Here is a 13540-nt window from a genome sequence, read left to right as displayed (position 1 = left end):
ATATATTTATCCTCTGCTAAAAAGGACCAATATCAATGCAGCTGATTTCATAATTCAGAGTAGTGGTGATTCTTCGTTATTGTCTGTATGACTGTATTATACTGTCCCCTGGTGGCCAAGGTAGGCACACCAGAAGGAGCAGCACAATGAATTGATGTGTCAAATCATGAGCCTCACAAGCTATTTAATTCTTTACATTCTATTTACTTATGTTATTGCTCTGGTTTATAAAGTACAATATTATAGTGTCATTTTCCTTATTGAAAAACACATTACAAAATGCGTTGTTAAGTTTTTTTGGGGGGGGTCCAACTCGTAGCTCAAGGCACCCCTGTCCTGCTGATCTAACTTAACAAACGATAGCTGGTATCCTAAAATTTCTTGGTGGAGGTAATAATACAGGACTTTTTTTTCATTCGACAAGAACACAATACATCAGTGTCTTGCCATCTGTCTGTGTTTGGCCTTAGGAATGCTGCACTCATCAACATTCTCCACTCCTCCTTTTAAGCCAATTCCCTCGCAACGCACTGTAGTTACTTTTGTTCCTTCTATTCATCCACTTCAGCGTGCATTTCTTTGCCGCTGCCCTCTTCGGCCTCTTTAAAATCCTCCCTCCCTCCGCACCCCCTCCAATATCCTGTCCTTTCTCTCTTTTCTTTTCTTGAACCCACTCTTTCACTATCCCCGTCCCCTTTTCTCAGCCCCCTTTAAAGCCGTCTCCGATTTCCCCGTTTCACCTCTACAACCCCCATCCGTCTTTCCAGTGTCCCTTGTACTTTTCTGCGCTTATTGCCTGCCTTGGCAATGGTGTGCAGAAGAAGGCGGTCAGATGCTGTGCTAGCTGCATTAGCCCCATGTATTATTCATGTGCCCTGCAGTCTGTGTTGGTCTTCTGCTTTCCCTGGGACACACGGGGCTCCTCAAAGAGCTTGTTGAATGGAACCAAGGGCTTATTGGAGGTGTTGCACAGATTGACAAAGTCCAACAGAAGCAGTTAATGTGAAGCAGGTCAACGTTTAAGTGTAATTTTAGGTGGTTTTGATGTGCGGTTATGCACTGTCTCACTTAACGCCGCAGCCAACAACACAGCATTCCCCAAATGTTTATTTTCTCCCCAAGCTGGCTCTCGGTTCCAGCCATATCCGCCCCTGATGTTCATGATGAAAGCTCTTTTATTACTGGCCAAGATTTCTGTCTGCTTGGCAGCCTTTCTGTGTGCGCGCCACACTCAGCTGTCCTCTTTAGAGCGCGGCCAGTCAGAACTGTTAACCGAACTGGGCACTACGAAATTTTTATTTCGACAACCAGATGAGGATGGAGGGCCTCATCTCCCCATTTGTGGTATAGGCAGAGTGAAAGAGAGAGAAAGAGAGCGAGAGCCTTGGGGACCAGAGGAGGGGCCTCTTGGAAAACCACATCCACATAGCTGGTTTGGATTCACATCTGCTTTGCTTGACATACTTTCAAGATTCACCCTGAAAATATCATCTGGAGCACTGGATTATAATCATCTGTCACATGCAGATGCCTATCAGATTTGATTACAGATTGTTTCACTCTTCATTCTAATCAGCTTCTCGTGTGGACACTGATTGTCGCGTTTGACGGGTCTCCCTGATAGCTTTGCAATCTGCTCGTCACAGGTGGCTACACCAGACAGGGACCAGGACCGATGCTCACAAGGGTCTCTCTCCACCTCCTTTCAGCCAATCCTGGAAGGGCCGCAGGGCTGATGTCTCAGAGGACGAGTGGCTGCTTGCGTTGTGGAGTCCTAAAGAGGCAAGCTTCATCGCGGTGAGTCACGCCTTCTCCCAGTTCCTAGTTAAGCGGGCCACTGTGTTGGGACCCTGGACATGTCCATCTGGTTTTGATTATTCCGTTGACAGAATACACATAGATGCTTGTGTCAGCACTTTTTTGAAAGTTTACCCTATGTTTATGACCATTTGTTTTCCGGATTCTGCTAAAATGTCTACACGTCAAAGGCTAACCAGTTCTGGGTTTAACATTAACACTATTGTGCAAACAGAATAACGTCCTAAAAGTCTCATGTTACATTACAAAAATATGGTTGTAAACCATTGGACTGAGTGCTGAGGATGGATATAAAATGCCAGAATGCTACTGCTCACAGTCATTGGAGATGGTTACCTGACTCGGCAAGGGCAAGTGTGTGAGGGTGAGAGACAGGGAAAGAGTGAAAATGAAATACATGCAGGACCTGCTTCACCTAACACTACATACAGTAACGCACGCACACATGCACGTTTACACACGAGACCAAGTCTTTTTCCAGTCCCCGTTCTTCGGTGGTACGTCAATAATTACACTCATTTCCTTGGGCGTAGCCGTCCGCGATGGAGCTTCGCTCATCCTTCCTCATCCTCACCCATTGGCCTCAGTACGGAGGTGCTAAAATGACACCCTTCCCAGTGTTGACCCGTACGGATCGAAGGCCTCTAATCCTCTTAAAGATCAAACCTACGCTGCATGCTATGGTATTGCTGCGGGAGGCTCGTCATCACTGGCACACAAGCAGCAATTGAGATGAAAATGAAGCCAGGACTGCTTCTTGACACCAATCAGAAATTCTGTCCCGTATATCATCTAACTCAGGGGTGTCAAACACAAATTCACGGTGGGCCAGAATTAAAAATTGGGACTACGTCGCCGGCCAAACTCAATATTTAATGAAAAATCATTGCGATGTGCATGTTTCCCTTCTCTGCAGAAATGTAGCGTTAAAAGTTCATCATATGACAACAAACTTAAATTTTGCTTAAACACTGAATCTGGAATAAACAAACTTTAATATTATAAACACGAGAAATAAAATTTGCGATAAAAGACATCTGTGGTGTTTGTTTGTTGTTGTTGTATTTAAATAGATAGCATGAATTCGTCTGTGCGGCACGGTGGACGACTGGTCAGAGCGTCTGCCTCACAGTTCTGAGGACCCGGGTTCAATCCCCGGCCCGCCTGTGTGGAGTTTGCATGTTCTCCCCGTGCCTGCGTGGTTTTTCTCCGGGCACTCCGGTTTCCTCCCACATCCCAAAAACATGCATGGTAGGTTAATTGGAGACTCTAAATTGCCCGTAGGTGTGAATGTGAGTGCGAATGGTTGTTTGTTTGTTTGTATGTGCCCTGCGATTGGCTGGCAGCCAGTTCAGGGTGTACCCCTACTCCTGCCCGATGGTAGCTGGGATGGGCTCCAACACGCCCGCGACCCTAGTGAGGAGAAGCGGCTCAGAAAATGGATGGATGGAATTCTTCTGTCTCTCCATCTTCTATTTATCTTTGTCCAATTACCTTTCTTTTCAATGTAAATCTTTTTTCAAAGGCCAACAACAAAACAACCCCAAAAAATAAGAATGTCCTTCAATATAAATCCAAAGTTCAAACTATTAACAGTCCCTGCCTAGGAGTTAATAAAGAGCATTAAAAAAACACATTAATTAAATTATTATATTCTTGGTTACAGCCATTCTTTCTCATTTTTGCGGGTCAAATATTTACCTTTCACAGTATGCAAGGCATGTATAACAGGACCAGAGCGAAATAATAAGAAAAAGTGCATTGCAAACCACGTGAGCAGCTCTTCTCATCTGGAACTGAAAAAGAGCACCAAATCTGTTTCATATCTTCACACCCACAAAGAGATTTGATTTTGCTGCACATCCTCGCTGTGTAAATGCCTTTCAACCATAGTTCTAACAACAAGTACAGTACACATCTAAAATAGCGTGTATTAGATTTCGTAGAGTATATTTTTAGATGTGAGCCTGCACAAAACAGCAAAGCTGTGGGGAACTCCTTTCCACATTAAGGTTATATCACCGGCCTGCTTTGCTTACTCGTGGTTTCGCTGAGGCCTCGGTCAGTCATTATGGCCTGACATGGTGTTTAAAGAACAGCAAAACAGGAAGTGCATGACTGCACAATCCTTGTTCACATGTAGATTGAAGCATGTTTGTTAGGTGTTATTTTCGTTAATTTCTGATACTGCATGAATTTTTCATTGTTAAGTTAAATTGCGTCTTCAGGTCAGGGAATCTGTGTGAATCTATGTTCTGGCAGGCCATACCCCTACCCCCCGCCCCCGTCTCCAAATCCTCTCGTCTCCTTCGTTTGCTCTTGGACTCCTGACTGTTCGCATATCTGATAAATCATCACACACAAGGACGACAATACACACAGCTTAGAGGATGAGATTGTAATTATGGAGATGAATCTGCGCTCTGATTTTTCTTCCAAAGCTATTTCCTCTGACACGTTTTGTTCTACTTCTGTAGGCTCAGTGTCTGAAACAAATCCCTTCCTTATCTGTGTGTCTTTAGATAAATGGAGGAGAAGGAGCGGTGTCGGAGCAGGTCTCCAGCTCGGAGAGCGAGCCGAGTTCAGCAGGTGGTGGGCACCATAATACGTCGCACCCGAGAATCACTGAGCAGGTACAACTTGTCCCAGTTTGGGAAAAGTAAAAACTCAAGCTTGCTGTTACTCATATTTCACAGTTAAGCAACATTAGTCTCCTTAGGCCAAATGACATTTCTGAGGAAGTGGCAAGTGTGTTGATCATGTATTGTCATACATAAATCATAAATGAACGATTATTATTATTATATTAGTAAATCATAAATGTATAAATGAATTCCCTTGATGTCACGTAGTAATAGCCAGGAAGGCGTACAAACCTATTTAGTTAGTAAGTCTGAAAATTAAGGTGATACATGTTTTATGTCCTAAAAATAAGTACGAAAATTAAAATCAACTATTCTACGATCACGTTTAAAAATGAGTAGAAATTAACAGGTATAATATGGGTAATAATATAACAGTGTATAGTAAATACTATGTTAATATGAATGATATTTATTGCACATAGGTTGGAATCCCTGTTTGTCCAAATATGGGAAATTTCATGTTTTTCCAGAAATCCACAGAATACTATTGGTATGTCCCCACGTTTTTACGGTTTACGACAGGTAGGACCCCAAAGCAGCAAAGCAGGCAGGCAAGGAAGGATGCATCTCAAAAAAAAAAAATTTCCAAACACACAAAAGGGGCAAACAAGGCCCACAGAAAAATCTAAATACCAAATTAACAAAACAATTGAAGGGCACATATAACAACCATTCGCACTCACATTCATACCAACAGACAATTTAGAGTCTTCAATTAACCTACCGTGCATGTTTTTGGGATGTGGGAGAAAACCGGAGTACCCGGAGATGACACACATAGGCACGGGGCGAGGCATGCAAACTCCACACAGGCGAGGCCCAGGTCCTCAGAACTGTGAGGCACCTGTGCTAACCAGTCGCCCACTGTGCTGGCTGAAAGAAACCAGCAAACTAAATACAAGAAGCTGACGAGACAATCAGGAACTCCTGGACAAGACAAGTGGCTGGAGTGAGCTGATTGCTTGACACAATGTAGAGGGCTGAGGAGAACAGGTGGTGACGAAAGCCAAACAAGCAGACAAGACATGAACGTGACACAGGAAAACTTGACAAAGAGACAAAGTATCATCAAAAGCAAGTCAACAAAAACACAGATCATGACACACGTCATCTGTTATTTTTAAGCATTATTGTTGAAAATAACGAACAAATCTATTAACTCTCCTGACTCTTCTTCACCCCGCGGTAGCTGTGTGCATGCATTAAGTGAAAATACTATGTGTTGCATTAATGAGTGAAAATAGTTACAGTAGGTTAAATACATGTGCAAAAGCCTGTTTTGTTCAAATTGATATCTGTAATGTTTTGGTGCAAAAGGAAGTGTGTCAGGCACGCTTGCGTACAGATTAATTTCCATCATTTCAATCATTAAATTAGAATTTTATGGCTGCAACACGTTCCTAAAAATCTGAGACAGGGTCATGTTTACCACTGTGTTACATCACCTTTTCTTTTAACAACATTCAATAAACGTTTGGGAACTAAGGACACTAAATGTTGAAGCTTTGTAGGTGGAATTTGTTCCCATTCTTGCTTGATGAACAGCTTCAGCTGTTCAACAGTCCGGCGTCTCCGTTGTCGTATTTTGATAATGCACCACACATTTTCAATGGGAGACCGGTCTGGACTGCAGGCTGGCCAGTCTAGTACCCGCACTCTTTTACTACAAAGCCACGCTGTTGTAACACGTGCATAATGTGGTTTGGCATTGTCTTGCTGAAATAAGCAGGGGCATCCATGAAAAAGACGTCGCTGGGATGGCAGCATATGTTTCTCCAAAACCTGTATGTACCTTTCAGCATTAATGGTGCCTTCACAGATGTATAAGTTACCCATGCCATTGGCACTAACACAGCCCCATACCATCACAGATGCTGGCTGTTGAACTTTGCGTCCATAACAGTCCGGATTTTTTTTTTTTCATCTTTGGCCCGGAGGACACGACGTCCACAATTTACAAAAACTATTTGAAATGTGGACTCGTCGGACCACAGAACACTTTTCCGCTTTGCATCAGTCCATCTTAGATGAGCTCGGGCCCAGAGAAGCCGGCGACGTTTCTGGGTGTTGTTGTTAAATGGCTTTTGGTTTACATAGTAGAGTTTCAAGTTGCACTTACGGATGTAGTGCCAAACTGTATTTACTGACATTGGTTTTCTGAAGTGTTCCTGAGCCCATGTGGTGATATCCTTTACACATTGATGTCGGTTTTGGATGCAGTGCCGCCTGAGGAATCGAAGGTCACGGGATTCAATGTTGGTTTTCGGCCTTGCCGCTTACATGGAGTGATTTCTCCAGATTCTCTGAACCATCCATCCATCAATCTATTTTCTGAGCCACTTATCCTCATTAGGGTCGCGGGGGTGCTGGAGCCTATCCCAGCTATCATCGGGCAGGAGCCGGGGCACACCCCGAACTGGTTGCCAGCCAATCGCAGGGCACATACTACCATGCATGTTTTTGGGATGTGGGAGGAAACCGGAATGCCCGCGAAAAACCCACACAGGCGAGGCCAGATTTGAACCCGGGTCCTCAGAACTGTGAGGCAGATATATTTGGCCACAGTGCCGCCCAACAATCAACCATTTCATCTTAATTCTCCATTTTAACAAGAGGTTTTAGACAATTCCATGCGTCCAACTTTGTGGGAACAGTTTGGGGTATGTCCTTTTTTTTTGTATGCCAGTGCACAGAACCTGAGAGCCCTGACCTCAACCCCATCAAACACATGTGTGTAAACTAGAACACAGATTATGTGCTAATTGATTTCAGGCTAAAACATCCATCCATCCATTTTCTTTACCGCTTATCCTCACTAGCATAACTGTATCTAACAGCTCAACTGTGCACTTACAGTGTCCCCTTAATCCCCCTCCAAAGTCTCTGTATTAAGTTGTTACAGTTTCCCTCATGTAACATCTCACCCGCTTTAACCCCCTAAGAGAACGGTTGCTTGGCGATGGGAGGCCTCAACGTTCCAACAGCCTGTCCAATCAGAATTATCAAGCCAAGCTGTCACTGCAGATCACCAGGGATCCTGTGCTGGACCGAAGTACCGGACATGGATTCACCCTCACCACAAACACACCCCTGCTGGTCAGGGATGTGGCCACAGGTACGTGGAGTCTGCGAAAGAGTGTGTCAATGTTGTCCACATTGGTCTCTTTAAGTGGCCACCTGCTTTATGTACAGTTCACCACCTCCCTCTCTCTTTCTCTCACTCTCACACGCACCCAAGCATGCACGCATACACACACATACAATTGCGCACACACGTTGACTCTCTTGGCATTCAGGCTGCTGGGCTTGGTGCCGGAGGGCCCGCCTGAACTACAGTGACACCTGCTCACCCTTTCCAAATGCAATCGCTTTTCGGTTAGCCAGCTTTTCGAATCAAAGCAAAGAGATTCTAATGTACTACTTGTGTCCGTGTCCTGGCCCACAGGATGTTAACTAACGCCCCAAGTAACATCTTAACTCTTTATAACTTGTAACATACAAATGTAAATAGAATACATCATACTCACCAGAGATGCTGATTATTAAATGTATTAATGTGTATAGATCGCTTCAAATGCGTTTTGCTAGTCGAAGTTGGCTGGAACAAGTTTTGCTCTGACCAACCAATCAGAGGATGGAAATACGTGTATGCTGGGATTGTTGTGGGCCAGCTAGCTGGCCCTGTGAGGCCACTTTGAAACCATATTGGTTAAAGAACCAGGCCCATTCCTTACATAGTTGGTTACACTACATAGGGCAGCAATACTGATCCAGAAGGCCATGGGCAGATTAGATTGACAGATGGCAGCACATAGAGGTTAAACTCTGATTAAAGTTGAACAAAATAAAATCCAACATCCACATCCACATACTGGAAGCAGTATAGCCAAGAGAAACACTATGTAATTAAGAGAATAAACTGTTGGGAATAAATTAATACAATTTCATGGAAGAAATATTCGAATTAAATGGAGGTCAGTGCTTCTTAAAGTTCGTAGGCCAGCAGAGAAGGCCTTGCTGGCCCTGACGGCTCACCAGTGACATGATCAAATATGGTTCCTTGTCCAATTAAAAGGGTAACTGACAGAAAAAAAGGGGACAGATCAAGGGACACAGAAGATATGAGACAGATCTTGGCCATAGTGTCGACGAAATTGAGGAAATAGTGTAATGTTGACCTGGGTGTGCCTTTTAAGGGGACATTTGTGGATTAGTTTGACGCATGGCAAAACAAAGAGGAAGGGAGGGTTCTTCAAAAACTGCAAAGATCAGGATATTAACAGAAGTGACACGTAAGCTCAACGGGGGAGGGGAGTGCTCTTGTGCAGCATGAGTGAGCCTGAATGTGTGCCAACATGTGTGCTTGCGTGTACAAAACTGCTTGCATCTCATGGGCAGAGGGGGCTTTGCCAGGCAGATGGGGCGTGCGACAGGAGTGCGTGGGTGTATGCATTTACGCATATGTGGTCTCTGTGTGTTTTTGTGTTGCAAGTGTGCGTAGTGAGCCCAAACGGCTGTGCCGCAGTCGTGCTCGCTTGCCTGAAGACAAATGAGTAAAAATAAAACGAGAGAAAGCTGTGTTGAGCCGAGCTGGAAGAGACCCAGCATAACTGTAACCCCTGACGTCCTGGAGAGCTATTGAGTCAGCCATGTTTATAACTATATGTGTCATATTGTGCGTGTGTGTGTGGATGTCGACTTCTGCGTTGGTACAGCTCCGTTAATCTGTATTAAAAGTAGCTACTAGCCCACATATGCAACCACGATTGTTTCATGCAAGCACACATGTTTCTAATTGTTTTGCGTGTGTACATGTGTGTAGAAAGTCCTGCAGATGGGATACTCTACCCAGGGGACCAAGTGTTGCAGATCAATGACACAGCGTTGGAGGATTTGAACGCAGATCAGGTGGAAAACATCTTAAGGTGAGAACTGCAGTAGGACTTTCATCCATCCAGCAATGTTTGCGTTTGGATAGGGACACCCCCGTTACATTCCTTTTATGTTCCGCTACAGTGGATTTTGAATGCCACCCAGTTGCTGTTTAACTTCCTTTCAAGGAGACATATTATAATTCCATAATTTAAAACAGTTGCTTGGTGTCTTAATGGTAGATCAGCTTTCATTAGAATGACAACCAGTGGGCTGCAACTCACGGGTGCATTCCTGAAGGCTATTCGCTGTCTCCTCTTCCGCTTCGCTCAATGACGGGTGTTCGCGTTGGCTGGTTACTTGCTTCTACTCGCGAAATCAGAGCCCAGAATTTGGAAAACGAGCAAATGCCCAAGATAATACAAGCATTTTTGTGGCGCATGGACACATAGCGGAACACAAACACCCCCACGCCCATTTCACGGCACAATTATGTTGTTTATCAGAAGCTAAAACTAATGTAATATTATTATATATGATAATATTTTAACCTCTCTCTTTCTCTCTCACACACACACACACACACACACACATACTTAAAGCCAGCGCTCAAAGAGTTTTCATTGCATTTTCATAGGTGGAGAAAGCATTTAATCACCAAGCCACCAAAATACTTGAATGATGGCGCATGAAATGGCTAAACACAAATAGCCCCCACCCCCACGTGGACAACATTATTATAACATTGTCATAACAATATTATTAGAAGCTAATGCTGATAACAGTGTTGTGGTTCTTTCTCTTCGGAACTTCAGCCAGCCTATCTTCCAATTCATTGGTGGGGAAACTTGGTGTGGGGGTGGTTATCTTGTCAGTTGGCCAGTTAGGTAACAGTGGGGCGGAGGTCCGGAGGGGGACGTGCAGAACAGCTCGCTCATCTCACAGACACATTTTCTGAAATAGGCAGAGAACTGAATATTTATAGTACCTGGTTGTGTAATATCACACTTGAGGGATGAGCAGGCACTTTAGAGACCTAACTACAACGGTACCTTGACTTCTGAATAGCTACCTCAGCTTCCTAGTATTTTGAGTTACGTGCTGTCACTTGGTCAATTTTTTGCTTTGTTCGCGAGCCAATATTTGAAATACGGGCACACTTCGGCTGCGATTGGCTGGCGACCAGTTCAGGGTGTACCCCGCCAGAGCCAACTGGGATAGGCTCCAGCACGCTCGCGACACTAGTGAGGATTAGCGGTATGGATAATGGATGCATGGATCGTAAACTTCGGATACACCAGCACTCGAGTGTAAAAAACAACAACCAAACAAAAAAAAACAGTTGTCGATGCACTTTCAGTCGTTTATTGAACAGGAAAGGACAAACACAAATAAAAAATGAGAGCGCTAGCAATGAGTTGCTGTAGGCCACAACTCATACCCAGACACTCACACTTGGACTAACCTACCAACCGGACTCCAGCTCGTGATGTCACTTACTAGATCACGGCCCTTAAACGCACACAGTGAACACATGAATTTACTTTTGTTTTTTTGGGGGGGGCGGGGGTTTGGAACAGATTAATGGCATTTCAATTCATTTCATTTAGGAACATTTATATATGCTATACTCAAAGTCAAGGTACAACTTTGTATAGAATAAGTGGCTTTCGTCTTTTCCCTGTCAGGGGTCACCACAAAAAGTCAAAATCTCTCCCCTTGTATATAATGTAGGAATTACAGCTATACTGAACACTTTGCCCCTAGCTAGCTAGCTAAACTAGGGTGCATCAAAGCATCACTCAAAGGGAAATAGTGTCTCTGTCCGACTAGTTTCTGATTGACTGTATTACATGTCCTCTAATTAAACCACCAGATCAGATCAATTAACCTTTCCAGTTACCAGGGCACGTGTCGTGCTGCTGCGTGCGTGTGGCCCATCCAGTAAAAAGCAGTGTCATTAGATGGTCTTCACTGTTTGGAGAAGCTGTTGATGCATGTGGGAGGGTGTATATATGTGTGAGAATAGCTTAGCAGGCTTAGGGCAAAGGTTGCAGGGGAAAGTGCTTACTTGACAGCTGAAACAAGAAAATGATCTGCGTGTCCGTTTGTGTGCGCATGTGTGTGTGTGTACATTTGTGTGTGTGCGTGCGTTGTTTTTCCGCACAGGGACTTGGAGGACTGCATAACCGTAACGATCCTCCGGCACATGACTGTGAGTACAAAAACAAAGCAATGATGAACTTCCCTTGGCACACCTTCACAAAGAGCCATTGCACCATACCAACATCTCCCTTTAATATATTTCAAGCATGTAACCTCAAGATTAAGTGTCCCGTCCATATTACAAGAATGAATTGCTTTTGTCTTGTGTGAGTTCACCCAGCGTGTTTCCAACCACACACTGCCACATTTCGTGTGCGTCCGCGTGTGTGTTTGTTGCAGAACCCCAAATCATCCATCATGTCAGCAGAGAAGAGAGCCCGTCTGAGGAGTAATCCGGTTAAAGTGCGCTTTGCAGAGGAGGTGGTGGTCAATGGGCACACTCAGGTGAGAAGATTTAAATCTGGGAGGGATTTATATGAATTTAATCCAATTAAACAAAAATTAACTACATTTAAATCTGGAAGGGACAATCCAATTAAAAAAAAAAAAACTATTTGGTCCCATGTGGTAATTAAAGTCACACAGAGCAGAAAGTAAACGATGTAAGCTAACATCTGTAATGGAAGCGAAAAATAGTCACCAGAGAATTCAGTCCCTAATTGCAATACTAAGGATTTGAACCCAGGTCCTCAAAACTGTGAGGCAGATGTGCTAACCAGTGTCCAACGTGCCGCCCTATAAAGGGTTAATCTATTACATTTGGGTACCTTAAGCAATTCTTTTTTTTGTTTCATGTTCATTTGTGTATCATTGTTATTTGAGCTGTCACTGATGGTGTAGTGGTACACTCGCCTGACTTTGGTGCAGGCAGCGTGGGTTCAGTTCCCACTCAGTGACGGTGTGAATGTGAGTGCGAATGGTTGTCCGTGTCTATATGTGCCCTGCGACTGACTGGCGACCAGTTCAGGGTGTAGTCCGCCTTTCGCTCGAAGTCAGCTGGGATAGACTCCAGTGCCCCGCGACCCTAACCAGAAAATGGATGAAATGGATTTTATTTGAGCTGTCCCGGGATTTGTGCATGGGTGGTAATGTCACAGTGGCTGGATGAGGTAAACTTGCGATTAGAAGATAGTGTGTGTACAGTTCTTTTGTTTGGCTGTGTGCTTTAATGACGAGTAGCAACACAGAAGTACGCTTTTATAAATGCCCTGTTAACAATAGCCAGAACCTGTGTGTTAGTCGTGTTTCATTCGACATTAATTAGTGAAAGATGCCGTGTGGCAATTGCTAAGTTAGCGGCCATATAAATAGAGCTAAATAATGAAATAGAATCTCTCTCTGTAATGCCACACATTGCTGCATGAAGATGAGCTTATACAGAAGGTGAGAAAACAATATGCAGCAGACGTTTTATTATTATTGTTATTATTATAAATGAATCAACTGGATATAGGATGTTGTTGCTTTGACTTTCTGAAATTGTGTTAACATTTCCATGTCCTTATGTCTCCATCAGGTGGTGCAGAAAAAAGACTCCCATGATTACAGATGTCTTTTCCGGGTGTGCTTCATTCCCAGAGATCCCACGGACCTGCAGCAGGAGGACGCCTTTGCCTTTGAGTACCTATTTTTACAGGTTAGAGAAGCATAGCTGCTGCATTAGATCATCCTTATAACGCTCATTTTTAACTACAGGGTACTCATATTATTGGCTATTTCCCTGTCAGTACTTTTAATGTTGATTATTCAATATATAGGCAAATTAACTGGGACCCCCTCGGGCCTCATGTACAAAGACTTGCGTGGATTTCCTACTGAAACATGGCGTACGCTCAAATCCAGAAAACGTTGTATGCACAAAAATGTATGAGTCTGTGCGTACGAACAGAAAACTTTTGCAAGCATAGAATTGTGCAAAATGTTGTTTGTAAATAGAATAATTTATATTCAAGGGGAACTTTGGGTTCTGACTTAATCTATGAGCAGCGACGAAGAAACAATACTGTGGCAGGCTGGCAGCCAGTGTTGTACCTGAACTAGTTCAATGAACAAAGGTTAATGAAACCATTCAATTTGGACAAACTTGAACTGAACGTCAT

The 13540-nt window shown here is 43.8% G+C and overlaps 1 protein-coding gene across 4 annotated transcripts in view; it reads left to right on the top strand.

Annotated features, from left to right (window-relative positions):
- The window catches only part of frmpd1b (FERM and PDZ domain containing 1b), a 40328-nt gene that overhangs the window by 8886 nt on the left and 17902 nt on the right, over nt 1-13540 (top strand). For 2 of the 4 annotated variants that reach the window (XM_061685387.1, XM_061685386.1), the window contains exons 2-8: nt 1647-1797; nt 4341-4451; nt 7406-7578; nt 9286-9388; nt 11505-11550; nt 11781-11885; nt 12958-13077. In XM_061685387.1, the coding sequence (XP_061541371.1) occupies nt 4345-4451; nt 7406-7578; nt 9286-9388; nt 11505-11550; nt 11781-11885; nt 12958-13077 (654 nt within the window). In that variant the 5' untranslated portion in view covers nt 1647-1797; nt 4341-4344. The other 2 variants (XM_061685388.1, XM_061685389.1) reach the window with 2 other exon arrangements.

This window comes from Phycodurus eques, chromosome 9 (genome assembly GCF_024500275.1).
Source record: "Phycodurus eques isolate BA_2022a chromosome 9, UOR_Pequ_1.1, whole genome shotgun sequence".
In the NCBI taxonomy this organism is placed as follows: Eukaryota; Metazoa; Chordata; class Actinopteri; order Syngnathiformes; family Syngnathidae; genus Phycodurus; species Phycodurus eques.
This window is presented reverse-complemented; position numbering and strand designations above follow the sequence as displayed.